At 41.0% G+C, this 24,260-nt stretch overlaps 1 protein-coding gene and 1 long non-coding RNA gene across 2 annotated transcripts in view; one reads left to right on the top strand and one right to left on the bottom strand.

Moving 5' to 3' along the window:
* Window positions 1-3,940, bottom strand: LOC114855108 (uncharacterized). The gene is made up of 5 exons (XR_003785866.3): window positions 3,818-3,940; window positions 3,351-3,494; window positions 1,965-2,022; window positions 1,571-1,689; window positions 1-1,240 (listed from the first exon to the last, which is right to left on the bottom strand). It is a non-coding gene; the product is annotated as an uncharacterized LOC114855108 (long non-coding RNA).
* Window positions 3,479-24,260, top strand: part of dnah1 (dynein, axonemal, heavy chain 1) — a 25,729-nt gene continuing 4,947 nt past the window's right edge. Inside the window, exons 1-68 of the mRNA XM_029149925.3 lie at window positions 3,479-3,618; window positions 3,955-4,130; window positions 4,224-4,281; window positions 4,408-4,582; window positions 4,704-4,854; window positions 4,943-5,075; window positions 5,159-5,320; window positions 5,425-5,677; window positions 5,790-5,944; window positions 6,053-6,264; window positions 6,468-6,766; window positions 6,947-7,097; window positions 7,229-7,422; window positions 7,503-7,728; window positions 7,822-7,941; window positions 8,033-8,115; window positions 8,418-8,559; window positions 8,823-8,978; window positions 9,085-9,283; window positions 9,379-9,632; window positions 9,985-10,197; window positions 10,300-10,464; window positions 10,570-10,691; window positions 10,833-10,938; window positions 11,041-11,220; window positions 11,310-11,450; window positions 11,613-11,776; window positions 11,890-12,003; window positions 12,077-12,265; window positions 12,381-12,486; window positions 12,708-12,821; window positions 12,921-13,070; window positions 13,311-13,397; window positions 13,497-13,683; window positions 13,764-13,855; window positions 13,934-14,088; window positions 14,198-14,375; window positions 14,469-14,663; window positions 14,773-14,892; window positions 14,992-15,150; window positions 15,243-15,344; window positions 15,436-15,576; window positions 15,718-15,878; window positions 15,964-16,121; window positions 16,202-16,375; window positions 16,610-16,788; window positions 16,887-17,117; window positions 17,222-17,418; window positions 17,677-17,812; window positions 18,006-18,214; window positions 18,313-18,484; window positions 18,586-18,777; window positions 18,958-19,068; window positions 19,169-19,354; window positions 19,440-19,631; window positions 19,785-19,952; window positions 20,048-20,239; window positions 20,447-20,578; window positions 20,730-20,855; window positions 20,987-21,106; window positions 21,233-21,382; window positions 21,516-21,676; window positions 22,487-22,712; window positions 22,846-23,041; window positions 23,144-23,295; window positions 23,400-23,596; window positions 23,687-23,831; window positions 23,998-24,156. Coding sequence (XP_029005758.1) covers window positions 3,966-4,130; window positions 4,224-4,281; window positions 4,408-4,582; window positions 4,704-4,854; window positions 4,943-5,075; window positions 5,159-5,320; window positions 5,425-5,677; window positions 5,790-5,944; window positions 6,053-6,264; window positions 6,468-6,766; window positions 6,947-7,097; window positions 7,229-7,422; window positions 7,503-7,728; window positions 7,822-7,941; window positions 8,033-8,115; window positions 8,418-8,559; window positions 8,823-8,978; window positions 9,085-9,283; window positions 9,379-9,632; window positions 9,985-10,197; window positions 10,300-10,464; window positions 10,570-10,691; window positions 10,833-10,938; window positions 11,041-11,220; window positions 11,310-11,450; window positions 11,613-11,776; window positions 11,890-12,003; window positions 12,077-12,265; window positions 12,381-12,486; window positions 12,708-12,821; window positions 12,921-13,070; window positions 13,311-13,397; window positions 13,497-13,683; window positions 13,764-13,855; window positions 13,934-14,088; window positions 14,198-14,375; window positions 14,469-14,663; window positions 14,773-14,892; window positions 14,992-15,150; window positions 15,243-15,344; window positions 15,436-15,576; window positions 15,718-15,878; window positions 15,964-16,121; window positions 16,202-16,375; window positions 16,610-16,788; window positions 16,887-17,117; window positions 17,222-17,418; window positions 17,677-17,812; window positions 18,006-18,214; window positions 18,313-18,484; window positions 18,586-18,777; window positions 18,958-19,068; window positions 19,169-19,354; window positions 19,440-19,631; window positions 19,785-19,952; window positions 20,048-20,239; window positions 20,447-20,578; window positions 20,730-20,855; window positions 20,987-21,106; window positions 21,233-21,382; window positions 21,516-21,676; window positions 22,487-22,712; window positions 22,846-23,041; window positions 23,144-23,295; window positions 23,400-23,596; window positions 23,687-23,831; window positions 23,998-24,156 — 10,890 coding nt within the window. The 5' untranslated portion in view covers window positions 3,479-3,618; window positions 3,955-3,965. The remainder of the gene's footprint in view (window positions 3,619-3,954; window positions 4,131-4,223; window positions 4,282-4,407; window positions 4,583-4,703; window positions 4,855-4,942; window positions 5,076-5,158; window positions 5,321-5,424; window positions 5,678-5,789; window positions 5,945-6,052; window positions 6,265-6,467; window positions 6,767-6,946; window positions 7,098-7,228; window positions 7,423-7,502; window positions 7,729-7,821; window positions 7,942-8,032; window positions 8,116-8,417; window positions 8,560-8,822; window positions 8,979-9,084; window positions 9,284-9,378; window positions 9,633-9,984; window positions 10,198-10,299; window positions 10,465-10,569; window positions 10,692-10,832; window positions 10,939-11,040; window positions 11,221-11,309; window positions 11,451-11,612; window positions 11,777-11,889; window positions 12,004-12,076; window positions 12,266-12,380; window positions 12,487-12,707; window positions 12,822-12,920; window positions 13,071-13,310; window positions 13,398-13,496; window positions 13,684-13,763; window positions 13,856-13,933; window positions 14,089-14,197; window positions 14,376-14,468; window positions 14,664-14,772; window positions 14,893-14,991; window positions 15,151-15,242; window positions 15,345-15,435; window positions 15,577-15,717; window positions 15,879-15,963; window positions 16,122-16,201; window positions 16,376-16,609; window positions 16,789-16,886; window positions 17,118-17,221; window positions 17,419-17,676; window positions 17,813-18,005; window positions 18,215-18,312; window positions 18,485-18,585; window positions 18,778-18,957; window positions 19,069-19,168; window positions 19,355-19,439; window positions 19,632-19,784; window positions 19,953-20,047; window positions 20,240-20,446; window positions 20,579-20,729; window positions 20,856-20,986; window positions 21,107-21,232; window positions 21,383-21,515; window positions 21,677-22,486; window positions 22,713-22,845; window positions 23,042-23,143; window positions 23,296-23,399; window positions 23,597-23,686; window positions 23,832-23,997; window positions 24,157-24,260) is intronic.

The raw sequence follows: 24,260 nt of genomic DNA on the forward strand, positions 1-24,260 counted from the left end.
GGACATCATACTGGTTTGATATCATACTGGTTTGATATCATACTGGTTTAAAATCATACTGGTTTGACATCATATAGATCATATATATATATCATATCTGCCATTCCTGCAGTAGATGTGACAGTTGCAGATTTTAGCATAACAATGCTTCCCTACATAACTAAGATGACAGTTTGAACATATGACAAGGTCGCAGGTCAACTGTGTAATAAAGTGCAAGTGCAATAAATGAGGCAAGACTCTAAGATGTTTTGAGTTTGTGCAGTTCCTGCGGTGGGAGATAAACCGTGAGAGAACTAACATGATCATCATACATCAACTCTGCACTAACAACGCTCCTCGTGTCATGAGGGGCTATTAATTCAACACAGACAGTTTAGAGTTAGTTTGTTAACTGGTTCGTGTGTACTGCTGGTGCAATGTGATGGGTTTTGATTGCATTGTGTTTGTTTGATCTAAGAAAACAGATGACACCGATGAAGACGCTGGACCAACAACTGATAGAAACCAGACAAGGCCAGATGACATATGACAAAAGGCCTCTGTGGAGCCGTAACAGCTAAACCAGTATCGTATGCCTTTCTACTATATGTTTTGTTCTTTAACAATTAGAAATTGCAGGGATGCTAACAAGTGTCAATGATTTAATATTGGATGATAAATTAACCTCCCACCCACAAGACCTCTTACAAACATGGCCCCCTACGGTGGTCCCTTCAGTTTCTGCCCCTGTGTTTATGCTGTTTTCAACCAACAAGCTCCAAGGTTTACCCGCGTGTCACAGAATCAGTCACATAAACAGACTGACACACACAGACATGGATTTTGATACAAACACACACTTCTTTGTGGCTCTTTCTCGTGTTTCCAAAGCCCACCCACGCACAGTACAAATACTGGTGGTGCCAGTGCACACACTGGTTTTCTGCCACCAAAACACAAAGAAACGTGTGAAGAAGATTCCACTCACTGCTTTCTTGTTCTTTCATACAGACGTGACTTATCATCATCTCTGTTCAACCAGCTTAGAAGAAGTTTACAGTTTTTACAATTTCACATTAAAGCGTCATCAAAAGCCAACAGTTCACCAATAAAGTCAAATAAATGAAATAATCAGTTAGACGTAAACAGCCACAAATACAGTTTTAATCACATTTAAACACTTAACTTTGCATCGCTGAGGTTCTCACACTGTATTGAAGGTTTTTACGGCCCGTGGCGTCTGCCTTTGTTTTTCCTCCTAAAAGTCACAATGAGAAATGTGAGTCAATGAGAGGATAAATGGAACGCAGCTGTCTGAGGTCCTGCGCCGCAGGTTGGGGGTTCCATTCCCTCTCATGTCTGGCCACTTTGCTGCTTTAAGGTCCCCTTCTCAACTCATTAAACATGCCTTTATTGGCCTGCCCATGAAGTCAACCTGTGAATCACCCGCACAAGGACGGGAGCGTGAATGTGCCGTCAGTCACGGGTGTGGGAGGGCAAACGAGCGGCTCCACATACGACCAGTGGAAAACAAAACCTGCATGGAGGAAGCTGCGTAGATACACTGATGATCACACGTGTGCAATACCTGCTGCTGCTCGGTGATGATGTAGTCTAGCAGTAAGTGTTAGTCTCTGAGTTGTAAATGACTTCCTCTTTTTCTATGTCCATGATGTCGGTGTTTGCGTCCCAGGTAACAGATGATCACTGCAGCAACAAAACAAAATGCCTGTCTGTTTACAAAAGGACTAATGAGGCTTTACTGGAAACTTTAGAAAAAGCCTGTGTCTCCATTACTTTTGTTCAAATGCTAAAATACAGCCACCCTGCAGCATATAGCGGCGTACCCACGTTCGAGGCTGGAGTCTGGGTTTCTGCTGTGGGCACGAGGTACGCTGGAGTATGTGTGATTTCTAAGTCCTGTCAGCCAATATCTGGCCCTAGGATGAGCTAAAGTTAGCCGCACATGCTGAAGTCATTACCGTAAAATTCACAGAGGCTCGATCCTCGCCGCGTCCTGAGCCCATGAATAATTTGAGGCTTTAGGGATAAAAAGGAGAGAGGTTAGATTACACACATATGTGTTAATGTGACCACTTCATGTAGATTTTCTGCTGTACAGTATATATGTTCTATCTGACTATAGGCTGCTGAGATGCAAAGAACACTAGTGGATCAAAGCTTGTTGGGGTTTCATCACTTCCACTTCGTCCACTCAGCTGCCACCACTGTGGCGGACGTCTGGCTCCACGGCTGCCCGACGTGGTAGCTGACCATGATTTCAAGACCTCTTGTGGTTCTTGTGTAGATCCCGTTGCCCCGGATATTTTTAGTCATTCAGAAGTGGCATGTGTTGGGAATTATTAAACTGCTGTGGTCAGGACCCTCTGATGTGATAATGACATTTTCAGATGTGGGTTATTTAGGCCCGTGGAAGTCTTTCATTTGGGCGAGTGATGTCATTGCTTTGAGATTAAACTCAAATGAAGCTAAATATTTCTCACTAAATGCTTCAGTGGGCCTATATAGAGTAATGACCTAATGGGGCTGAGAACTGCAATATCAATAGCTTCTATTTAATCCTAACCAGACCCAGGCGACAGCCAGGCACATGTCCGGTCCCTCCAGACTATACAGTACCTTGCTTTTACAGGTACATTTCAGTCCTCCGGTTTACTACTTTTATATATTTCTTGATAAGTTTGTTCGTCAGGTTTTCTAGTGTTCTGGTTTCCAGGCCTGACAGCGTCTTTGGATTGATATTGTGAACATTTTTTGTCTAATAATTTATTTATTTGACCTCTAGATCAGGTTGATTGATTAAATAATTTAGACAGAATTGTAACAAGTTCAGTTTAACTGTTAGTGATGCTTTGTTGCCCTTAAGTGCTTATTAATTTAGTCCAGACACATTCATTTGTGGCCAATTCATTCGTGTCAGTAGCAAAGCAACAAGACAGAATACTCAAAACAACCAAAACATCTGTGTGTGTGCCAGGATTGTGATGTTTTCCCATCGTCACAAACGCGACTGACAAATGTCAAGTTGTTATTTAAGAATTTAATCTAGAACTAAAATAAATCACTATAAATTCTAAATTTAGGAAAACTATAAATCACAAAGCGCTGCACAAAGCAGACAACAATTGAATTACAGATGATCAAACGTCTGAACTACTGAGAAAACACAGTCACTGAAAAACAGGAGAAGAAGCAAAGAATTAATTTGGAAAATACTAAAAAACAAAATCGCTGCAGAGCAGGAACTAACGAATCAAGCGATCTAAACACTGTCTAACAAACTTCCAATGGCAGAGCTGTACCAGCATTTAGTTGTGTTTACACGTATTATGTGGTAATTTACAAACCAGAGTGATTATGTCTGTGAACGTGGTCCAACTTTCCTCCGTCTGTTTCCAGACGCACTCTCTGCCGGCGGCGTCGCAGCGGAGCTCCGTTTCCATGGCAACGGTTGCCGCGTCATGCATTCATATCAGTGGTTTTCTGGTCAACTAAAGTCAACTTAGAAACTTAGACATTCGTTGTTCCGTTAACCAGTGCCTTGGATAACTGAACATTTAAAACTAAAGTACAAAACTAAGCAACTATATCTACAACAAGGACGGATACGTCACAGTAAGTTTCCAAAATGTGAGCCCGTAACTCACTAGTTTAAAGTTAGTTAGCATGAAACGGCTAGCAACCTGAGCTAGTTAAATACTTAGCCTGTTAGCTTAGCTAATTGGTAACTCCTGACAGAGTAACATCTTCCGTTTTTCAGTTAAAATCCAGTGACTAGCGTTTATAACTTAAAAAGTCACCAAAAGCCTTCCACCTCTTGACGTTGTTTTAATTGCTTTAACATATCCCTGTAGCTAGTAGTTAGCTGCTGCCAGGTGTCTCAGATGCAGCTTTACATTAGAATTTGAAAAAAAAATCGAGGTGTGTTATTCAGGCGTAAACTATGTTTAGTCTGATAGAACATGGACGGCAGAAACGTGCCTAGTTTCGGTCTGCTGGTGCCGCACCCCCCCAGCAAACCTCCAGAGCCCAAACCTTCACCCCTGAGGCTGCCTCCAATCAGAAAAGGCAGTTTAAAAGAGCAGAGGGGCATCTGTTCAGATGCCATTACCACAGCTAAGCTCCAGGTAAAAACACACAAGCCAAAGCATTTACAGTAATTCTGAAATTATGACGTTCATGCAAAATACTATAGTGCTGTGACATGGGGTGTTGCTTAGCCTCTTACAGTGGGTCTTGGACTCCAGCAGGGTCAATCCAGACTTGAACCACTAAAAGGTGAGATACTTTACAACGTGACATTCTTGATAATTATATCTGATAAGCCAGATTCATTTATTTGTGATACTGTGAAATATACCGTATATGTTGTATAAACGTTGAACATTATTTTACATTATTTAGTTGCACCATTCAAGACGTCACTGGATCATCATCATGCTGCTGAACACTATAACTCTGGACCCACCTCACTCCTATTAAAGAATTCTTACTTCAGCCAAACTGGAGACAAACCCAAAGTCCAGATACCTTACCAAACCAAGCCAGGCCAGATACCTCGCAAATTACAGATAGAGAGGTATATACTGTTGCACACTCCATGTAACAAAAGATAAGGTTTGATCTCTGACACTGTCAGTTCAGTGCATTCTCTGTTTTTACAGCCTGTTGTTCTACTGTTTTCCACTGTTTTCCTGTAGGCTTCGGAGGGAGTACTTGCAGTTAGATGTTGAACAGCTCCTAGTGGAAAAAGGTATAGACTCCAGACTTATAATGCCAAGGACTGCAGACAGTAGAGATGGGTGTGTGAACGCACCAGACAGCCATGTGTCACCCTATCTTCCACTAGAGGTGGGTCAACTACAGCCTTATCAGTGGCATTTTCATTCTGAACTGCTGCCCTCCACATTTTGGTTTAGGTTTTCTGTTTCTAACTTAGATATTTGACAATGAGGAGTATGACTGTCGGACTCCAGAAGGCTGGCTTGCCCTAGGCAATGTTGAAGGATCATCTCATCGAAAACCTATACCTGCAAAAGCACTACTACCTAAAAATGACAATATTCTTTCAGGTAAAATATCTTCTAAAAGGCTTTATGTATAAGAAGAAATAGATTTTGTTTAATCTTTTTTACTTAATCCTTTCCTTTTAAAGACGAAACAAATGAATGCTGCTTGGAGTACAGCTGGCATTTAGTTGGAGTCCTTGATTACAGTAAAGTTAAAAACCAGTATTTGGTAGAGAAGGTTCACCAAAGCAGCAAAGATGAACAAAGACCTGCTCTAAATAAAGAACTCAAAAGAAGAAAGATTTCTGGTTGGTTTTTATGTTCTTACATCAAAATATCTGTACAGTATTGTCTCATAATATCTGCTTTAGTTTGTTGAAAGTGTAACATTTTCTTCTGTTGCTGCATATAGACGTCCATCGCTTGGCTGCAGGTAGTAAGTACTGGGTACCCAGGATCAGATTGCTGTTCACTGCAGAAGACCCACGTGAATTTGTGGAACGCATTAACTTTGCTTTTAACTGGAGGAAAAATACAGAGGCTTTGCTTCTTTACCATTTGTCCGTGGACTGCATGCCTCTCTGGAGGGGAACAACATCTCTTGACACCCACAGTCTTCAGAGTATGAAAAAACGAGCTCTAGCACCTGGACTCAGGCTAAAAATGTCAGTAATGTCATATTAATGTTGTAACTTTGTTTTGAGCTAATCTACTATAAGTAGATCTCATTCAAGAAATGACTAATAAAGGGTGAAAATATCAATATTATGTTTGCAGCGTGGAGAAGTGTTTGGGTGACCTGGAGAAAGAGCTCCAACTGGAATATGTTCGTACTATGAATCGCATGAGCTTTGATAAAGTAGTGATGAGCCACCCAGAGTTTTCACACATCAGCTTGCCAAAGAAAGACCCTGAATATGCACCACAAACAGGTGAGTGAGTTAGTCTTATATGCATGTTTGCATGGTTGTAGTCAAAAAACCTGTATTACCACCCATAATCTGACCTTAAACTAAAATAGGCTGCTGTCTTACCTAAAGGGTGTGTTCCAGTTCCTTATGCTGCCTATAAGAAGAACCAGGCTGCATTTGTCTCACGCTCCCTGCTCACAAAGCCTGAAGTGATCTGTGCATTGTCTGAAATATGGTCTGAGTGCAACAAGGTTGCAAACATGAGCTTGTTCAGCATCACTTCAGTCAAACCTCTGCGACTAGAGGAGTTTGAAGTTATTCAGTCTCAGATGCATACTCAGGTATTGTAGCCTAAATGTCTATTATGATCAGATCCTTTTTCTTATTATATATTATGGTACTAGGGCTGTGTACAATGCTTTTTAGCAAAATGTCCTATGGATATTGTTAACTGGGGATTAGTGGAAAAACAGACTTTGCAGACATAACACAAACCTGACCTTCACACCAATAAGGATAATTGAAAGTTTTCTTTCTTTTACAGATAAACCTGTTTCTGCGAGAGACATGGAGAGCGACACTGAGTAACAGCATCCGTTCTAATCTGGGCAGAATAGGCAGGGGCTCCTACAATTTAAATCAGTCTCAGTGGGAAATGTACACGATTTCCAAGCTGTACAGGCTGATGGAACTGCTACGCCTGAATATGCAGGACTCGCTTCGGCACCTTGTGCAAAATTCACTAGCCAGCCTGACCCGCCTTCTGCTGGACGCTTGCCACAGTGTGCTGACCTGTCCTGAGGATCTCGTATGGGAGAGCAACTTGATCACTAGCCCATACAAGTAAGACACATGGAGATAAACATTTTGAAGTACATTTCTGATCATATACATAGGTTGTTTTTACTCTTGCTGTAGTAATGCTTGCTTGTTCAGTTTTTGATGTTACCATGTGACATTACCTATGACTCTTCCAAATACTCAAACGTCTGTTGATAATATTTGCCTGTCTTTGATATGTAGGCCAAAAAAGAATCCTCTGTTCCTGGTGGACTTGGTTCTGGACCAGAGTGGGGTTCATTACAGTACTATGCCTGAGAATTTTGTGACATCTATAGTTCACTTGTTTGATAAAGGCATTCAAGCCACCTACAATATTTATCAGCTTGATAAGGTAAATTTAAAAAATGCATTTAATAATGATACAGTGGAATTTTCCACTGGTCATAATAAAGTTATACAATACACTTATTTCTATTGTGGTCTTGTCTTTATGATTTACTACTTCTGCCTTGTACCTGCCAGTCTGTGATGCAGAAGTTGTTTATTTTGGAGGATCCATTGCTCGAGTCTGTGAATCTTTGGGAACCAGAAGTAACAGCTCTGAGAGAGCAGGTCGGCAATGCTCTTGCTCAAGCAGCCATCCCTCTCCGGGCTTATGCTGCTCAATATGTGAAATACTTAGAACTACATACCATGGACATAGAAACTCTTCTCAGGTAAGTTTTATTTAAAATTGTTCAATTGCCACAAGTCACTGTTACAAGTTTAACAGTTGTGCCTCTGTTTTTGCACACAGTTCTTACCTACACCCAGAACAGACATCCCTAGAACTGAAGAAAGAGGTGCAGCAACATCTGCAAGAGAAGGAAGCGATTGAACAATCCTTGCCGTCGTCCATCCTGATTGGTCCCTTTATTGTTCGTGTTGAGGCTGTACGTCAAGCTCTCTCAAACAAAAGAAAGACCTTAGCTAATGCAATGCTGCATCACTTTGCTGGGAATCTGCGCAAGCAGATTGATGATGTAAGTGAATTAACAAAAACAACAAAAACATTTAGGCATTTTACTTTTTCAAATTATGCTGTGCTTGTTATGAATGTTATCTGTTGTGTGTAGGCATGTGAAGAATGTAACATTATAAGTAGAAAGTTACATGAGAAACCCAACAGCATTGAGGAACTGACTGAAAAGAGGGACTGGATGAAACAAATCCATGAACAACTCAAGAGTTACAAGGTGGAGACTAAAGAAATTAGGCAAATTGTTGTATACGGGATATGAAAGGTGACTTTTCCAATACAATTGTCTGTCAATCTTTTTTCATCAGGAACGTATTGACAAAACCTTATTAGACTATGAGTTAATGGAGGAATTTCATTACTGTCTTTCAGATGAGGATGTTAATAAAAGGTAACCATACACACTAACACACATCTACTATATGGGCAATTTTAAGGCATACATTTATTTACCTAACTGTCTTTCTCTGGGCTGTGGGAGGAATCCACAGTACCTGGAGAGAACCAATGCAGTCAAATGCAGAAAATGTGAATTTTCCACTATACTATCGCACCACCCCAATTGTACAACTGTCTTGTCAGTCTTTGTAAAACTAGTTTGAAATGTGTGATTAGAGTGATTAGATTCATAATGGACACAGTGAATAGATGAAGCTTGGATCTTGACTTATTATTGCTTGTTCATTTTTGCAGGTGGAGAGCTATTGGATGGCCCCAAAGAATAATCAACCAGATGGAAGAAGTAGCTCTCCGGCATGTAAAGGATGAGGAACACTTTCACAAGATCCAGTTAGCTGATCAGAACAACTTTGAGGAGCGCTTAGACTCACTACAGGTCAGCTGAGCTCTGTCACATCACCAGATGAGGTTAAGATAGCTTTTAGAATGTTTTTTTGGAAATAGAGTACTCCTCACAATCTTTTATTAGAGTGATAGTGCATTCTGATTGTGATTGCAACTGTAATCAGCCTCTAAAATAGAAAGGGCATGATATGTTTCATTTTAATACTAATATATCTAATATAATATATATAATATACTAATATATCTTTTCACATTGTCAGTAAATTAAATTGAATGTTTTTGTTTATACTGTAGATGTTGGTTGCTGGCTATGCCGGTCATGTAGACATTGACCATGCCCATGAGATGGCCAATGAGGTAAGGCGTACAAGCAAACAACTGAAGGAGTGTCAGACTATGGCCCAGACCTACAACAGTAGAGAACGCCTGCTTGGACTTCCCGTCACAAATGTAAGCATGAACATGCTCATGAAGCAAAAAAATCCCTTTATTTTGTCTTTATTAAGAACTATTTCAAATTTTTCCTCAGATGATAACATATATTTATCTATTACAGTACGATCGTCTGCAGAAGCTGGTAAAGGACTTTCAGCCTTTTAAAGACCTGTGGACCACCACTTCTGATTGGCTTCGTTGGCATGAGAGCTGGATGAATGACCCACTCTCTTCGGTTGATGCTGAGCAACTTGAGCACAATTTCACAGATGCCCACAAGACCATGCACAAATGTATCAAACACTTCAAAGAAATTCCTGGTAGGTTACTCATTTGTTACTAATTAGACATGACAGTAAAGTGTATTCCTGTGCCTGTTATTCTATTGTCCACTCTTTTTGGCACACTGCTTTAGACTGCCAGATGGTGGCAACTACAGTCTGCAACAAAATCGAGGACTTCCGTCCCTACATCCCTCTAATTCAGGGTCTGCGTAACCCGGGGATGAAGAGCCGCCATTGGGAAATGCTTTCTGAACGCATTCAGATGAAAGTCATGCCCAAAGCCAACCTGACATTTTCCCGCTGCCTTGAGCTTGGCCTACAGAACCATGTGGATGTTGTTGCTCAAGTGGGTGAGGTGGCCGGGAAAGAATACACCATTGAACAGGTACAGTACATCTGAAGTAAAGGCAGAGAATACTTTAAATTATTGTTGCGTATACATGATTTTAACTAAAGTGTAGGTCATGTGTCTTTTTGAAACAATTTTTTCAAAAGACTTAGACTGACAAAATGTTTGTAAAATATATGACTTGACATGACTTGAGTTAGGCTATGACAAGTCATTCATCCAGTGGTAGTTATCTGGAATTAGAAACGTGGCAGACGGATGGGCTGCTTGGATGAGCAGTGAAACATTTTAAACTAACAAGAAAGACGCTCAGTTGCCATAATTCAACTTTCAGTTTCAGTGTGACCATATCTTTATTAAACCTATCACCTTTTCACACCTCATCCAGGCACTGGAGAAGATGAAAAATGAGTGGTTGACAGTGGAATTTGATGTGCTACCCTACAAAGAGACTGGCACCTACATTTTGAAGAGCCCAGATGAAGCTTCCCAGTTGCTGGATGACCACATTGTCATGACACAGAGCATGTCCTTCTCTCCGTTCAAGAAAGCCTTTGAGGCCCAGATCGACACCTGGGAGACCAAGCTCAGAATGACTCAAGTACACACACGCATCCACATGCAAATGGCACAAGTTGTTTACGCTCTGTGTTTGTCAGTCATTGACTTGTGATGTGCTGTTGCCCTCTTCTGGTGCCTGCAGGATGTGCTTGAGGAGTGGTTGACATGCCAGCGCTCATGGCTCTATCTTGAGCCCATCTTCAGCTCTGAAGATATCAACCAGCAGCTGCAGGTGGAAGGAGAACGATATCAGCAAATGGAGCAAACGTGGAGGAGAATAATGAAAATTGCTGTTAATAATCGGAAGGTCTGGACATTCAGAAAAATTATTTTAAGAATCAGAGCTTGAAAGTAGACAGTGATACATATTTGTTGTAGATTGTAAGTGTTTGTTTCTGTTTTACACTTCTAGGTGATTGAGTTGTGTCCCGATGCTCGTCTGCTAGAAAAACTAAAAGAGTGCAACGCACTCTTAGAGCAGGTGCAGAAGGGTCTGAGTGAGTACTTGGAGACAAAACGAGCAGCATTCCCCAGGTAACAGTGACAACGTCCTGAACCCTTTTTGTTTCAAATGGCAACAGAATTGTCAGAGTTATTGCAAATAAAATTGAAAAAGCCCTGAATCAAACACACACATGCAGCACGGTGTACTATACAGTGGGTTTTTGTTTGTAGGTTTTACTTCTTGTCGGATGATGAGCTACTAGAAATTCTGTCCCAGACAAAAGATCCCACTGCTGTTCAACCACATCTGCGTAAATGCTTTGAGAACATCGCACAGGTTTGTTTCTGCTTGTCGTTTTATGGATTTGTCTGTTTGTTGTATATACTGTATTATTACAAACATACATGCAACATGAGAGAGAAAATTGTTGCTTTTCAGCTTCAGTTCCAGACAGATCTGCAGATCACACATATGTACTCTGGAGAGGGGGAGGAGGTGAAGCTGTTCCTGCCAATGTGGCCCAAAGGGAACGTAGAGCACTGGCTGAGGGATGTAGAGAATTCAATGAAAGCCACACTGAGGGACAACATTGACCGCTCTCTTAAAGTTTACCCCGAGGTCTGACAGTTTTTCAGTTTTTTGGTTTTCACATATATCCTCTTCTACTTCAGGGTGCAGAGTTTTTTGTGTTTTCTATGACCCTACAGCAACCTCGTGTGGAGTGGGTGTTATCATGGCCTGGTCAAGTGGTGATAGCTGGCTGTCAGGTCTTCTGGACTACTGAGGTGTCTGAGGCTTTAGATCAGGGAGCTTTAGCAGATTGCCTTCAGCCCCAACTACAGACGCAGGTGTGAAATTTATATTGTCCTGTAAAAGATTAAAGTTAACACTACATTATATACACAACCACTATTTGTAAAATATATACATTGTACTTATTTATTGCGGACATGACAGTGTACGTGTTATACAATATCTGTGTTCTTAGTAAATTGCTTTCCTCTGTATAGCTAGGAGACTTGGTGCAGCTTGTAAGAGGAGGTCTCTCTAAGATTCAACGAGCTGTGCTTTCAGCCCTCATTGTCATAGAAGTTCATGCTAAGGACGTTGTTGCTAAACTGGTGGAGCAGGAGGTCTCAAGTGTCAGTGACTTTGAGTGGATCAGCCAGCTTAGGTTTGTTTCGATCTGTTCATTTTGTTCGTTTTGATTCTTTGTCTCTGACCTTGTTGACATAGCATCATTTGAAGTATTGTTGGAGCGTCATACTGATCCGATTTTGTTTGTAGATATTACTGGGCAAACAATGACCTGTACATTCGAGCAGTGAATGCAGAATTCTTGTATGGATATGAGTACCTTGGTAACTCTGGGCGACTGGTTATCACCCCACTCACTGACAGGTAATTTTCAGCTTTGTTACTGCCTGAATGCTTTGCGGTCTCTGAAATACGCAACTTTCTGTTGGTCTTTCAGATGCTACCTGACTCTGACAGGAGCTCTGCACCTGAAGTTTGGAGGAGCGCCTGCAGGTCCAGCAGGAACTGGAAAGACGGAAACCACTAAAGACCTGGGGAAGGCTCTGGCCATCCAGACTGTGGTTTTCAACTGTTCAGATCAACTGGACTTTATTGCGATGGGAAAGTTCCTCAAAGGACTAGCCAGGTAAGATGCAGTCTAATGATTTAGGCTAATGGATTAATTTTGTTCAAAACAACATTACAAACCTTTAATTGATTTTACTTCTTGTGACATCTCTTTTCTGTGTCTCATCCTGTAGCTCTGGGGCCTGGGCATGCTTTGATGAGTTTAATCGAATTGATGTGGAGGTGTTGTCTGTTGTGGCACAACAGATCACCACTATACAAAAGGCACAACAGCAAAGGGTGAGATCCCCATTCATTAAAATACATTGTACTCAGCTATTATCTGTATATTTTATGCATTTTTATAGAGTTTTGCTCTATAATAAAAATAAAATAATTAAATAAATATACATTTTATACAGTAGCACTCTTTATACTGTATAGAACATTTATAATCAAAATTAATCAGGTAGTCACATGTTTATTTAAATGGCTGTACTGTATGTTTGTTGTGTTTCTAGGCAGAGCGATTTGTGTTTGAGGGGTCAGAGATCCCTCTTGTTCCTTCCTGCGCTGTATTTATCACCATGAATCCTGGTTATGCTGGTCGCACAGAACTGCCTGACAATCTAAAGGTTTGCACTGATAGCTGAGTGTTAAATGTCTGTATAGCACTGTATAGACACAAAGATGAGTTTAAAGTAGTCTGATTATTTGATCTGGTATTTTATCAGGCTTTGTTTCGTCCTGTGGCAATGATGGTCCCTGACTATGCAATGATAGCTGAGATCTCCTTGTACTCATTTGGCTTCAGTGAGGCTAAGGTCCTCTCCAAGAAGATCACCACCACATTCAAGCTCTCTTCAGAGCAGCTCAGCTCTCAGGTATGCTTTGGCGCACACCAGAATTATATTTGGTTAGTGTCAAACGGAAAAATGCTAAATTCATTTAGTAGAGCAGATTAATGTCATAATCATATCAATCATTATTTGAAACTTTTGGTCAAATTTTTTTTCCTCCAATTGTTATATTGCACATGCTTAAAGTGATAAATAGGGAGTTAATACAGTATATTGGGCAATTTATTTAAAGATGTGCTAATATTTGTTTTTAATTACTTAAAGGATCATTATGATTTTGGAATGAGAGCTGTGAAAACTGTGATTTCAGCATCTGGAAACCTAAAGAGAGAAAATCCCAACATGAAAGAGGTTAGAACTTGAGATGTGACTCAAGTAAACAATAAGCAGTTATTCAGTCTGATGCTTTGAATAATCTGATTTTATTCTTATTGTTGTGCTGTCTACCAGGAGTTGATCTGTCTGCGAGCCATTCAAGATGTAAATGTACCAAAGTTTTTACAGGACGACTTGAAGCTCTTCAACGGCATTGTGTCTGACCTGTTCCCTAAGACAAAACAGGAGCCTATAAACTATGGTGCTTTGGAAGAGTTCATGCGTGAGGTTTGCAGGAAGAAGAACCTGAAAGATGTGGATGGTTAGTGACTCTTGTATTAGATCAGATGTCAGATGTTGTCATTTTAGAATGAGTAAATGACAGTTTTGTCATTCATTAAGGGTATATAAATAAGTGCATCCAGCTGTATGAGACAACTGTGGTGAGACATGGCCTTATGTTGGTGGGACCTTCTGGATCAGGGAAAACCAAGGTGAGTTTTTACTCTAAATGTACAGTATATTCCTCTTTGAATGTATTCTTGAGCTAGTTAATAAACTATGGCTCTTAGTGTTATGAAATATTAGGTGCAGCACTAACAGCTCTTGGAGGTCAGCCAGCTGTCAGCGGTGGTGTGTATGAGCCTGTTGAGATATATGTCCTCAACCCCAAGTCTATTACTATGGGACAGCTCTATGGGGAGTATGACTTGCTCACACACGAGTGGTAAGTGATGTTTTACACAAGAAATCTACTGTATGTCTATAAACAAACACAAACCTATATATTGTACAGCAATACACATGCACACATTTTGGCTTTTTTTCTGTTGTAGGACAGATGGTATTCTCTCATCTCTTATCCGTGGAGGTGCAACATCCATGGACAAAGAGAAAAAGTGGTATATGTTTGATGGGCCTGTTGATGCTGTGTGGATTGAGAACATGAATACTGTGCTAGATGACAACAAAAAGCTGTGTCTTAGCTCTGGTGAAATCATCAAGCTCACTGATGTAAGGTTTTATATTTTTGATTTTGTCCTGTTTGTGTGAGTTTATGTGTGTTCTGTCTCGTGTGTTAATGTGTTCCATGTTTTCCCCCTGCAGGTAATGACCATTATGTTTGAAGTGCAGGATTTAGCTGTGGCATCCCCAGCCACAGTGTCTCGATGTGGTATGGTCTATTTGGAGCCCAGCATTCTGGGCCTCACCCCTTTCACAGAGTGCTGGCTTAAGCAGGTTCCTGAAGTTCTGAAACCGTACACAGAGAAGCTCAGTTTTTTGTTTGCCACATTCCTGCAGGTGAGACAGAAGCTGTAATTTAGAGATCAGAATAAAAGAGCCTTTCTGATGATGATAGATGATAGATCATAGTAATACTTTTGACACTTTTTTCTTTGCTTTTACAAAGGTCTCCATCACGTTTGTCCGCACATCAGTAAAGGAGGTCATCACGTCCCTAGACAGTAATCTTGCTTGTAGTCTGCTTAAACTTATGGACTGCTTCTTCAATCCATTTGCCACTAAAGAGGTTTGTGTGTGCAGGTTTGCTGAAAAATACATTTTAAAAAGGCATTTACACTATGTTATAATTTGTGTTGTGTTGAACCAGTCCTTCTTTTTCTTTTAGAATGAAAAGGCACCACCACAAAGGAAACTGGACCGATTAGGGGAACTGATTGAGCCCTGGTTCTTTTTCTCTCTGGTGTGGAGTGTAGGAGCCACAGGAGATGCAACCAGCTGCCAGCGCTTCAGTACCTGGCTCAGGAGCAAAATGGAAGAAGAGGAGGTTAGATTAGTGTTTCTACTTTAACATGCCATTGTTAGTAAATTGATCTGGATTTCTTTTTGAATGAAGGTTTGAATTCATTTGTCCTTCAGATCAGTTTATGTTTTCCAGAGGAGGGTCTGGTTTATGATTACAGGCTGGATGATGCAGGGATTAGTACCTTGGAGGATGGAGATGAAGATGATCAAAGAAAGGTAACCTTTAGCATTAGCTAACACGTTATACACTTGTTGGACTGTCATATACTCTTTCGGTTGTTTCATTAATTTTTTGCCTATACTCTAGGTCCAGTGGGTCAGCTGGATGAAAGATGCAAAGACTGTTGTAATCACCCCAGAGACAAATTATGCTGACATCATAGTTCCCACTGCTGACACAATGAGAATGTCTTTCCTGGTGGAGATGCTTTTAATAAATAGAAAACCTGTAAGTCCTTTGATTCTAATTCATCCCCCACTGTATGTTTATAGATGCTTTGTCAGAGGAGATACAGAAAATAATCTGATAATAAGTGCTTTACATTGCTCTGTTGCATTAGATCTACATTTGTCTATATGTGAAATCCAGGTGCTCTGTGTTGGACCAACTGGCACAGGAAAGACCCTCACCATATCAGACAAGCTACTGAATTCTATGCCTGATGAATACATCACACACTTCCTTATGTTCTCTGCCCGCACCTCAGCCAACCAGACTCAAGATTACATTGACAATAAACTAGACAAAAGGTAACATCACTGCGATACATAGCCAATTGAACTGGAACTAATTTACTATTCACATTTGTAACTTATTTTTATGCTTGTTCATCAGGCGTAAAGGTGTGTTTGGACCTCCAATAGGAAAATACTTTGTCTTCTTTATTGATGACCTAAACATGCCCATGTTGGAAACCTATGGTGCCCAGCCTCCTATTGAACTGCTGCGCCAGTGGATGGATCATGGCGGGTGGTATGACAGAAAGCAGATCGGTAGGCAGATTGCTTGTTTTATTTAGATTTGTGTTTAGTTCAAATTGAAAACTATAAAATACTTTGTCCTTTTATCACAGGGACATTCAAAAATTTAGTGGACATAAATTTTGCCTGTGCCATGGGACCCCCTGGTGGAGGCCGCAACCCTGTCACCCAGCGTTTCACTCGCCACTTCAACTTCCTGTCCTTTACTGAACTGGACGATGCCAGCAAGAAAAATATTTTCTCCACTATTCTAGGCAGTTGGATGGGTGTGTCATCTGCTGTGTGGTTTTACTTTATGTTAACTGTAGTGGTAGAACAGTTATAGCATAGCAAAGAATAGCAGCAACTTTAGTGTCTGGTTTAAACAGAAACACCACTTCAGTGCTTTATATCTTATACATTTATGATTTACAAAAAGTCCTGTATGAAAAGCCTAAACTTGATTTTCACTTGATTTTAATGTCCCTTCTCACTTCTACCTTTTTTCTCTCTTTCATCAGAACCTGTGCCTGCGATCCAATCACTAAATGAGCCTCTTGTAAAGTCCACTATCCGAGTCTACTCCACTATTACCTCTCAGCTTCTCCCAACGCCAGCCAAGTCCCATTACACTTTCAACCTCAGAGACCTGTCTAAGGTCTTCCAGGGCATCCTCATGGCTGAGGCTGGCATGATAGAGGTAGAAAGATCAAAGACAGTATCAAATGAATAGTAGATGACTGCATTGGCATAGGAATTCTATTGTAACACTGTAGCTACTTTGTTATTGTTGTTTAGAACAAAATGCAGTTGTTGCAGCTGTGGTACCACGAAAGCTGCCGGATTTTCCAAGACCGTCTGGTGTGTACTGAGGACCGGGACTGGTTCTGCAAGCTCCTGAAGGAGTGCGTGGAGGAGTTTAACTGCAGCTTTGAAGAGGTTGTGTCTTGCCAACCTGTTCTTTATGGAGATTTTATGATTCCTGGGGCTGACCACAAAGTCTACACACTAATTGGCGATAAGGAAAAGGTTAGCATTGTCAACCATTACAATTTTAGGATATATTTCTCACTTTGTAAAAAGGTATATTATGAATCACCATGCCATACCATTATGTTCTTTTTATTCTGTAGCTGATGAAAGTGATGGAAGAATACATGGAAGAATACAACCAAGTCAGTACCACTAAGATGAAGCTAGTGCTCTTTATGGATGCCATTGAACACGTGTGTCGTATCAGCCGTATCTTACGCCAGCCCCTGGGCAATGCCTTGTTGCTAGGCGTGGGTGGCAGCGGGCGCCAGTCACTCACTAAACTGGCCTCGTTTATGTAAGACTTCTACACCCATTTTACATATTTTTTGTACTCTTTTAAATAATTTAGTTTCTTTGTTTTGCAGTTAAATGCCTGTTTTTATATCTTTATAATGGTGTAGAAATAAATCAAAATTAAAGAAACACCCGTATAGTATATATAAATACTGTGACCTCAGAGCAAAGTTGTTTTTTTGTTGAGTTTTTACATGCTAGCTTTACATTATACACGATTAGGAATAACATTGACGTTGACTCATTTGTCCACATTCAGGTCAGAATATGAATGTTTCCAGATTGAGCTGTCTAAGAACTATGGTCAAACTGAGTGGAGGGAAGATATTAAAAGCATTATGCTAAAAGCTGGTCTCAAGGACCAGCAAATCACTTTTCTTTTTGCAGATACACAGGTAAAAAGTAGCTCTTTCTTACAACCTGCTACATTTATTCACAGCACCAATATCATACATTCAATTTTACTATTAGACTCTACTGTTATGGTGGTACCTCTTTGCTAAAAATAATGTTGCACCAATATTTAAGTTATGGCACAAACATCATCATGCATAATTTTACATAAGTATACTTATGTTATTGTGCCAGATTAAGATGGAGTCATTCCTTGAGGATATCAACAATATTTTGAACTCTGGGGACGTTCCCAACCTGTATGCAACCGAAGAGCAGGAACGCATCCTCTCAGCAATGAAGCCAGTGGTGCTGGACCTGGGTCAGCAGCCAACTAAAGCCAATCTTATGGCTGCTTATGTCAGAAGGGTTCGCAGCAACATTCATACTGTACTTTGCATGAGGTTTGTAATTGTACAGTTTTTTCATTTAGTCAAAACTAATTATTTACTTTTCCTTACTGAACCTTTTGCCCGCTTTGCATATTTTGTATTTATTGCAGTCCTATCGGGGAGGTGTTCCGTGCACGACTGAGGCAGTTTCCTTCACTGGTGACTTGTTGTACTATAGACTGGTTTAGCGCTTGGCCACAGGAGGCTCTGCAGGCTGTAGCCACATCCTTTCTTAATGACCTGCCTGAGATGGAAACCAGCCCCACAACCATGGAAGGACTGGTAAGGATGTGTGTCTGTGTGTGGGTGGGTGTCAGAATGTTGCACAAGTGTAAAATACTTTTTAAAAGTAATTTCCCTTACAAACGTGTTCCCTTCTCCAGACAATGATGTGTGTAAAGATGCACCAGATGGTAGCCAGGAAATGTGAACAGTACCTGGCTGAGCTTTCACGACACAATTATGTCACACCCAAGAGCTACCTGGAACTGCTCAAAATATTTTCAGCTCTCATTGGACAAAAGAAGCAAGAACTGTGTAGTGCCCGCCAGCGCATGAAGACTGGTCTGGACAAGGTAGTAATGGGAAGAAGAAATTACATTAATAGAACCTACAACAACTAACTTGTTGAGTTTTATTTACAACACTTTTACTGTTACTCTGTTATCTCTCCTCTTCAGTGTATGTCAATGTAATTTATATACATAGATAATTAGTACCATTATCCAAACTTGTGCCATATGGTGAACTTCTAGCTCCTCAGCACTGCAGATGATGTAAGTAAAATGCAGAAGGAGCTGGAGACAATGAGACCACTTTTGGAAGAGGCTTCTAGGGAAACGGAAGTCACTATGGAGACAATCAAAGTAAGAATAATATGCAATACACCTGACAATCTGTAACTTCTTCTATAGTAGTTAGTTCTATAAGCTGTGTAGCACAATAAAAAGTATTTGATGTTGGCAGAAAGACACAGTGGTGGCAGAGGAGACTCGAAAAGCAGTGCAGGAAGAAGAAGCAAAGGCCTCGGAGAAAGCCTCTTATGCAAGTGCCATCGCTGCAGACGCGCAGAGGGACTTGGACGAAGCGCTGCCTGCCCTGGATGCTGCTCTCACCAGTCTCAAGTCTCTCAATAAGAATGATGTTATTGAGGTCAGGTCAAGATAATGTACTGTTAGCTTTTAGGTGACTGGTTCATTTTTATGATTACTGTGAATGACAATTGTCTGCTTTATAGGTCAGAGCAATGCAGCGTCCACCGCATGGAGTGAAGTTGGTTATTGAAGCCGTGTGCATTATGAAGGGTATCAAACCCAAGAAGGTACCTGGCGAAAAGCCTGGCACCAAGGTCGATGACTACTGGGAACCAGGCAAGGCTCTGCTACAGGATCCTGGCAAGTTTCTGGATGGCCTGTTCAAATATGACAAGGTAAAACTACGATTTAATGGATATATTGCTACAGTATGGAACTTTTGTTTTTCTTTTCAGATTATTGCCTCTTGAACATTTTACATTTTCACTTGGTGTTCATTTGTGTAATACTGGTATTAGCAACAGCTTCTTCTGCCACTGTTTCTGCAGGACAACATACCAGATAATGTGATCAGTTTAGTCCAGCCCTACATGAATAATGAAGAATTCCAGCCAGCTTCCATTGCCAAGGTTTCCAAAGCGTGTACCTCCATTTGCCAGTGGGTGCGAGCCATGCATGTGTATCACTTTGTGGCCAAGGCTGTGGAACCTAAAAGGGTAAAAACTGAAATACATGTTAGAGCCACCACGCTTATTTATTTTCTTTGTTAAGAAAGGTAAGCTAATCTTTAGAATTGCAATCATTTGTGCAGCAAGCTCTTCAAGAGGCCCAGACGGACTTAGCAGCAACCCAACGCATCCTGGATGACGCCAAGCAAAAGCTGGCCGCAGTGGAGAGCGGCATTGCCACGTTGCAGGCCAAGTACCAGGACTGTTTGGCTAAGAAAGAGGAGCTGGACAACAAATATCAGCTGTGTGAGACTCGTCTTGCCCGAGCAGCCAAGGTCAGGAGTAGGGATAGGATAAGATGTTACAGCAGCACTAGAAGTCAGAAAGGTGGTCGGGAACAGGAAACTATAGAACACAAAATATGGATGAAAAATTAAGCCGTGTCAGTACAGTGTACTACCAAGACAAGTGTGCTTTTCATCTTAAAAAACGATATTGTTACTTTAAATGTTAGCTATTAAGATAATATACATTTTTTTCAGCTTATCAATGCACTGGCAGATGAAAAGGTCCGCTGGAAGGAAACCGTGCAACATCTGGATTACATGGTCAATAATGTGTCCGGCGACGTGTTTCTATCTGCAGGATACGTTGCATATTTGGGACCGTTCACTGTAAGTACAATGTAACTAGTGAGTGCATGAGTGTGGACACATTAAAAGGTTGTATGGTATATAATATCTACATATTCATAACATATAGTGTTTTTATGGATCTCATAATTTGATCAGAATAATTAACATTTGATAACGGTTCTACATTCAGGGAGAATACCGGGCAGCCATGGCAGAAGAATGTATGCATTATTTAAAAGAGCTGTGTGTTCCACACACAAAAGAGCCAAACCTGATCAACACTCTAGGAGACCCAGTCAAGATCCACTCCTGGCAGGTCAGACCCAAAAGTGTCAACAGATCAGTAGAGATAAAGTTTCTGAATGCACATTTTATTGATAGCTGTAATATCTAGAATATACAGCAGACGTTTTTCGTGTGTTATACTCTCCTTATACTATATTGTAGATATGTGGTTTGCCAAAGGACAACTTGTCAGTGGAAAACGGTGTGATTGCCCAGTACTCTCTCCGATGGACTCTGTTCATTGATCCTCAGCGACAAGCCAACAAGTGGATCAAGAACATGGTGAAAATACTGTAGCTTGTGCCAGTGACATGGCTAAAAGAAAGCTGTATTATTTAACATCAAAACTATATTATTTTATTATTATTTTTCATATTATATTCATGTTTCATTCGTGTTGTTGTGCAGGAACAGGATAATGGATTGAAGGTGATGAAGCTCAGCGACCTGGACTTCCTCCGCAGTCTTGAAAATGCCATTCGCTTCGGTGAACCCTGCCTTTTGGAAAATGTAGGAGAAGAGTTAGATCCTGCTCTAGAACCTGTCCTGCTGCAACAGGTGAATATATACTTACATACATACATATAAACTGTATATTTATAAACCTGCCTGTATTGCAATGTTATAGTAATGTAACACATATATATTTCCATAATACATATGTCTGCTTAACTCTTGTTATGACTTTTAGACGTTTAAGCAGCAGGGCAGCACGGTGCTGAAGCTGGGGGATTCAGTCATCCCTTACCATGGCAGCTTCAAACTGTACATGACCACCAAGCTGCCGAACCCACATTATGCCCCTGAGGTCTCCAGCAAAGTGACCATTATTAATTTCACCCTGTCTCCCAGGTAAGGTACATTTATTATGATGAAAGGATTTTTGTGTTAAAATCACATTTTTTTATTATCTGAATGAATATAAAATAATTCTCTGTTGTCAAATACAAAGATTGGAGATATCCGTTTATATACATATATAAACTGAATTCAAGTTGTGCTATATAGTAGATAGTGGTTAGTGCCGCTGAATTTGGTACGGTAGGGTGCACCAAAGGCCCTCAATGCTATTTGCTGACCTTATTATGCTAATGAGAGTTTTAAAAACACCAGTCACACCGGCTCGGACGTTGCCCGGGTCAACAAGGTCCACGTCAGGTGTTGGGGAACCAGGGCAAACTGATGTGAAGTGGGCTACTGGAACAAGAATAAGACTTTCATGGACAAAGGAGGAGAACAGCTACTACACTAGTTATCTTATTTAGCAGGGCTACATGAAGAGGATGTGGGAACTACTACTGTAGCACAGTGCTCTAATATCCGCAAAACACACCTGATGTCACAACTAGAAATTGATGATGTACAACATAAATGCTACAGGGGAAATCATCATCATCCTACTCACAAATTGAAATTGGGTTTCAAGCCCCAAAAATAACAGAGCTTAATGCAAGAAGAGCTGACCTGAGATTGAAGATCATGACTAAGATGGACACCTGGAACCCTTAAGGCTGGTTACTAAGAATAAGTGAAGCACTTTTTGTGATGTGAATGTGCAACCCAATTATTGTTTAGAATATGATTATATATATCTTAAAAAAAGCAATTTACTGTTGTAAGTAGTGTTGTGTAAATAAATATGTGTTGTGTATATATATGCAGTGGTTTACAGGACCAGTTGCTGGGCCAAGTGGTGGCACTAGAACGACCAGACCTTGAAGATGCTAAGAATCAATTGATCATCAGCAATGCCAGGATGAAACAGGAACTGAAAGATATTGAGGATGAGATCCTGTTCAGGCTCAGCTCCACAGAGGGAAACCCCGTGGACAACGAGGAGCTCATTCAAGTGTTGGAGGCTTCAAAAATCAAAGCCGGAGAGATCAAGGTTAGGCACTGGGCAAGCTTTTACCTCCAGCTTCTTCTGAGACCTCATACTGTAATGTTTGAGAAATTACTTACTCAATTTATAATGTGCGATTTTTGGATTTTGTACTAACATGAGCTGGTTTAAATGACAGGCTAAAGTGATGGCAGCAGAAAAAACAGAACGAGACATTGATGCGACCCGACTGGAGTATGTTCCAGTAGCTGTGCGCACACAGATCCTCTTCTTCTGTGTGTCAGATCTGTCTAACGTTGACCCAATGTACCAGTATTCTCTGAAATGGTTTCTTGGCATCTTTGTGGCTGGCATCACCAAGTCTGAGAAAGCAGGTAGAACGTGGTTCCACTGTAATATATGTACTGTCAAAAGACACTCAACACTACATGTAAAACAGTTTTCTGCCTCTCAGTTTCTCCTGTTGTTTCTTACAGATACCGTGGAGACGAGAATCGCCAACATCAATGATTTCTTTACCTTCAGCCTGTACAGTAATGTGTGCCGTAGTTTGTTTGAGAAGCACAAGCTTATGTTTGCCTTCCTCCTATGTGCTCGCATCATGATGAATGAGAGCAAAATTGACATGGTAGGTTCATAGTCTTTATCTGTTTCTCAGGGAGCTTGTACAGTAAAACCGTGTAGCTAATCTACAGTATTTACATTCGATGATCCTCCATTCTGTCTTGTCAGGCTGAGTGGCGCTACCTTCTCTCTGGGGGGACTCCTGTCGAAACGCTCACCAATCCAGCAGCGAGCTGGCTATCGGCGCGAGCCTGGCTCGACATTCTGGGCCTCGCTGCTCTGCCCAACTTCAGGAACTTGGCAGAGAGCTTCACTGAGCATCTGCAGACATTCAAGAGGATTTTTGACAGTAGTCAGCCTCACAGGCAAGCTTTCAGAACGTCTCCGCAAATACACATGTCTTAAGCTGCAATGCGCAGAAGCTGTCAGTGTTTTACTGTATGTGTTGCCTCTAGGGAGACACTTCCTGGTGGGTGGGCCACAGACCTGACGTCATTCCAGAAGCTCCTGATTCTACGCTGTCTGAGGGCTGACTGCCTCATTCAAGGCCTGCAGGACTTTGTGTCAGTTCACCTGGGTCAGCGCTTTATAGAACCTCAGGTACAGTCATTTTTCTAATTTATGACATAATATTGGTTCAATATGTCCTAATGTTAATACACAGTGTAATGCTGTGATGCAAAATTGGTTTTGGTATTTTGAATATTTATGGGCTTTGTGCTACTGCATGCAGATGTGTAAATTACAGTTTACCATGTTTTCACAGACTTCAGACTTGTCCGTGGTCTTCACTGAGTCATCTCCCTCCACCCCACTCATATTTGTCCTTTCTCCTGGCACTGACCCTGCTGCAGACCTCTACAAATTTGCTGATGTCATGCAGTTCTCCAAGAAAATGAGTGCCATCTCCCTTGGCCAGGGCCAGGTCAGAGCCTGCTGGCCCTGGAGATTCAGGGATCCAGTTCTCTTTCTTTGTCTCCGTCTCTCTCTCTTTGTGCGTCTTGTATTTATTGAGAGATATGTAAATTT

Source organism: Betta splendens, chromosome 5, assembly GCF_900634795.4.
Source record: "Betta splendens chromosome 5, fBetSpl5.4, whole genome shotgun sequence".
NCBI classification, from domain to species: Eukaryota; Metazoa; Chordata; class Actinopteri; order Anabantiformes; family Osphronemidae; genus Betta; species Betta splendens.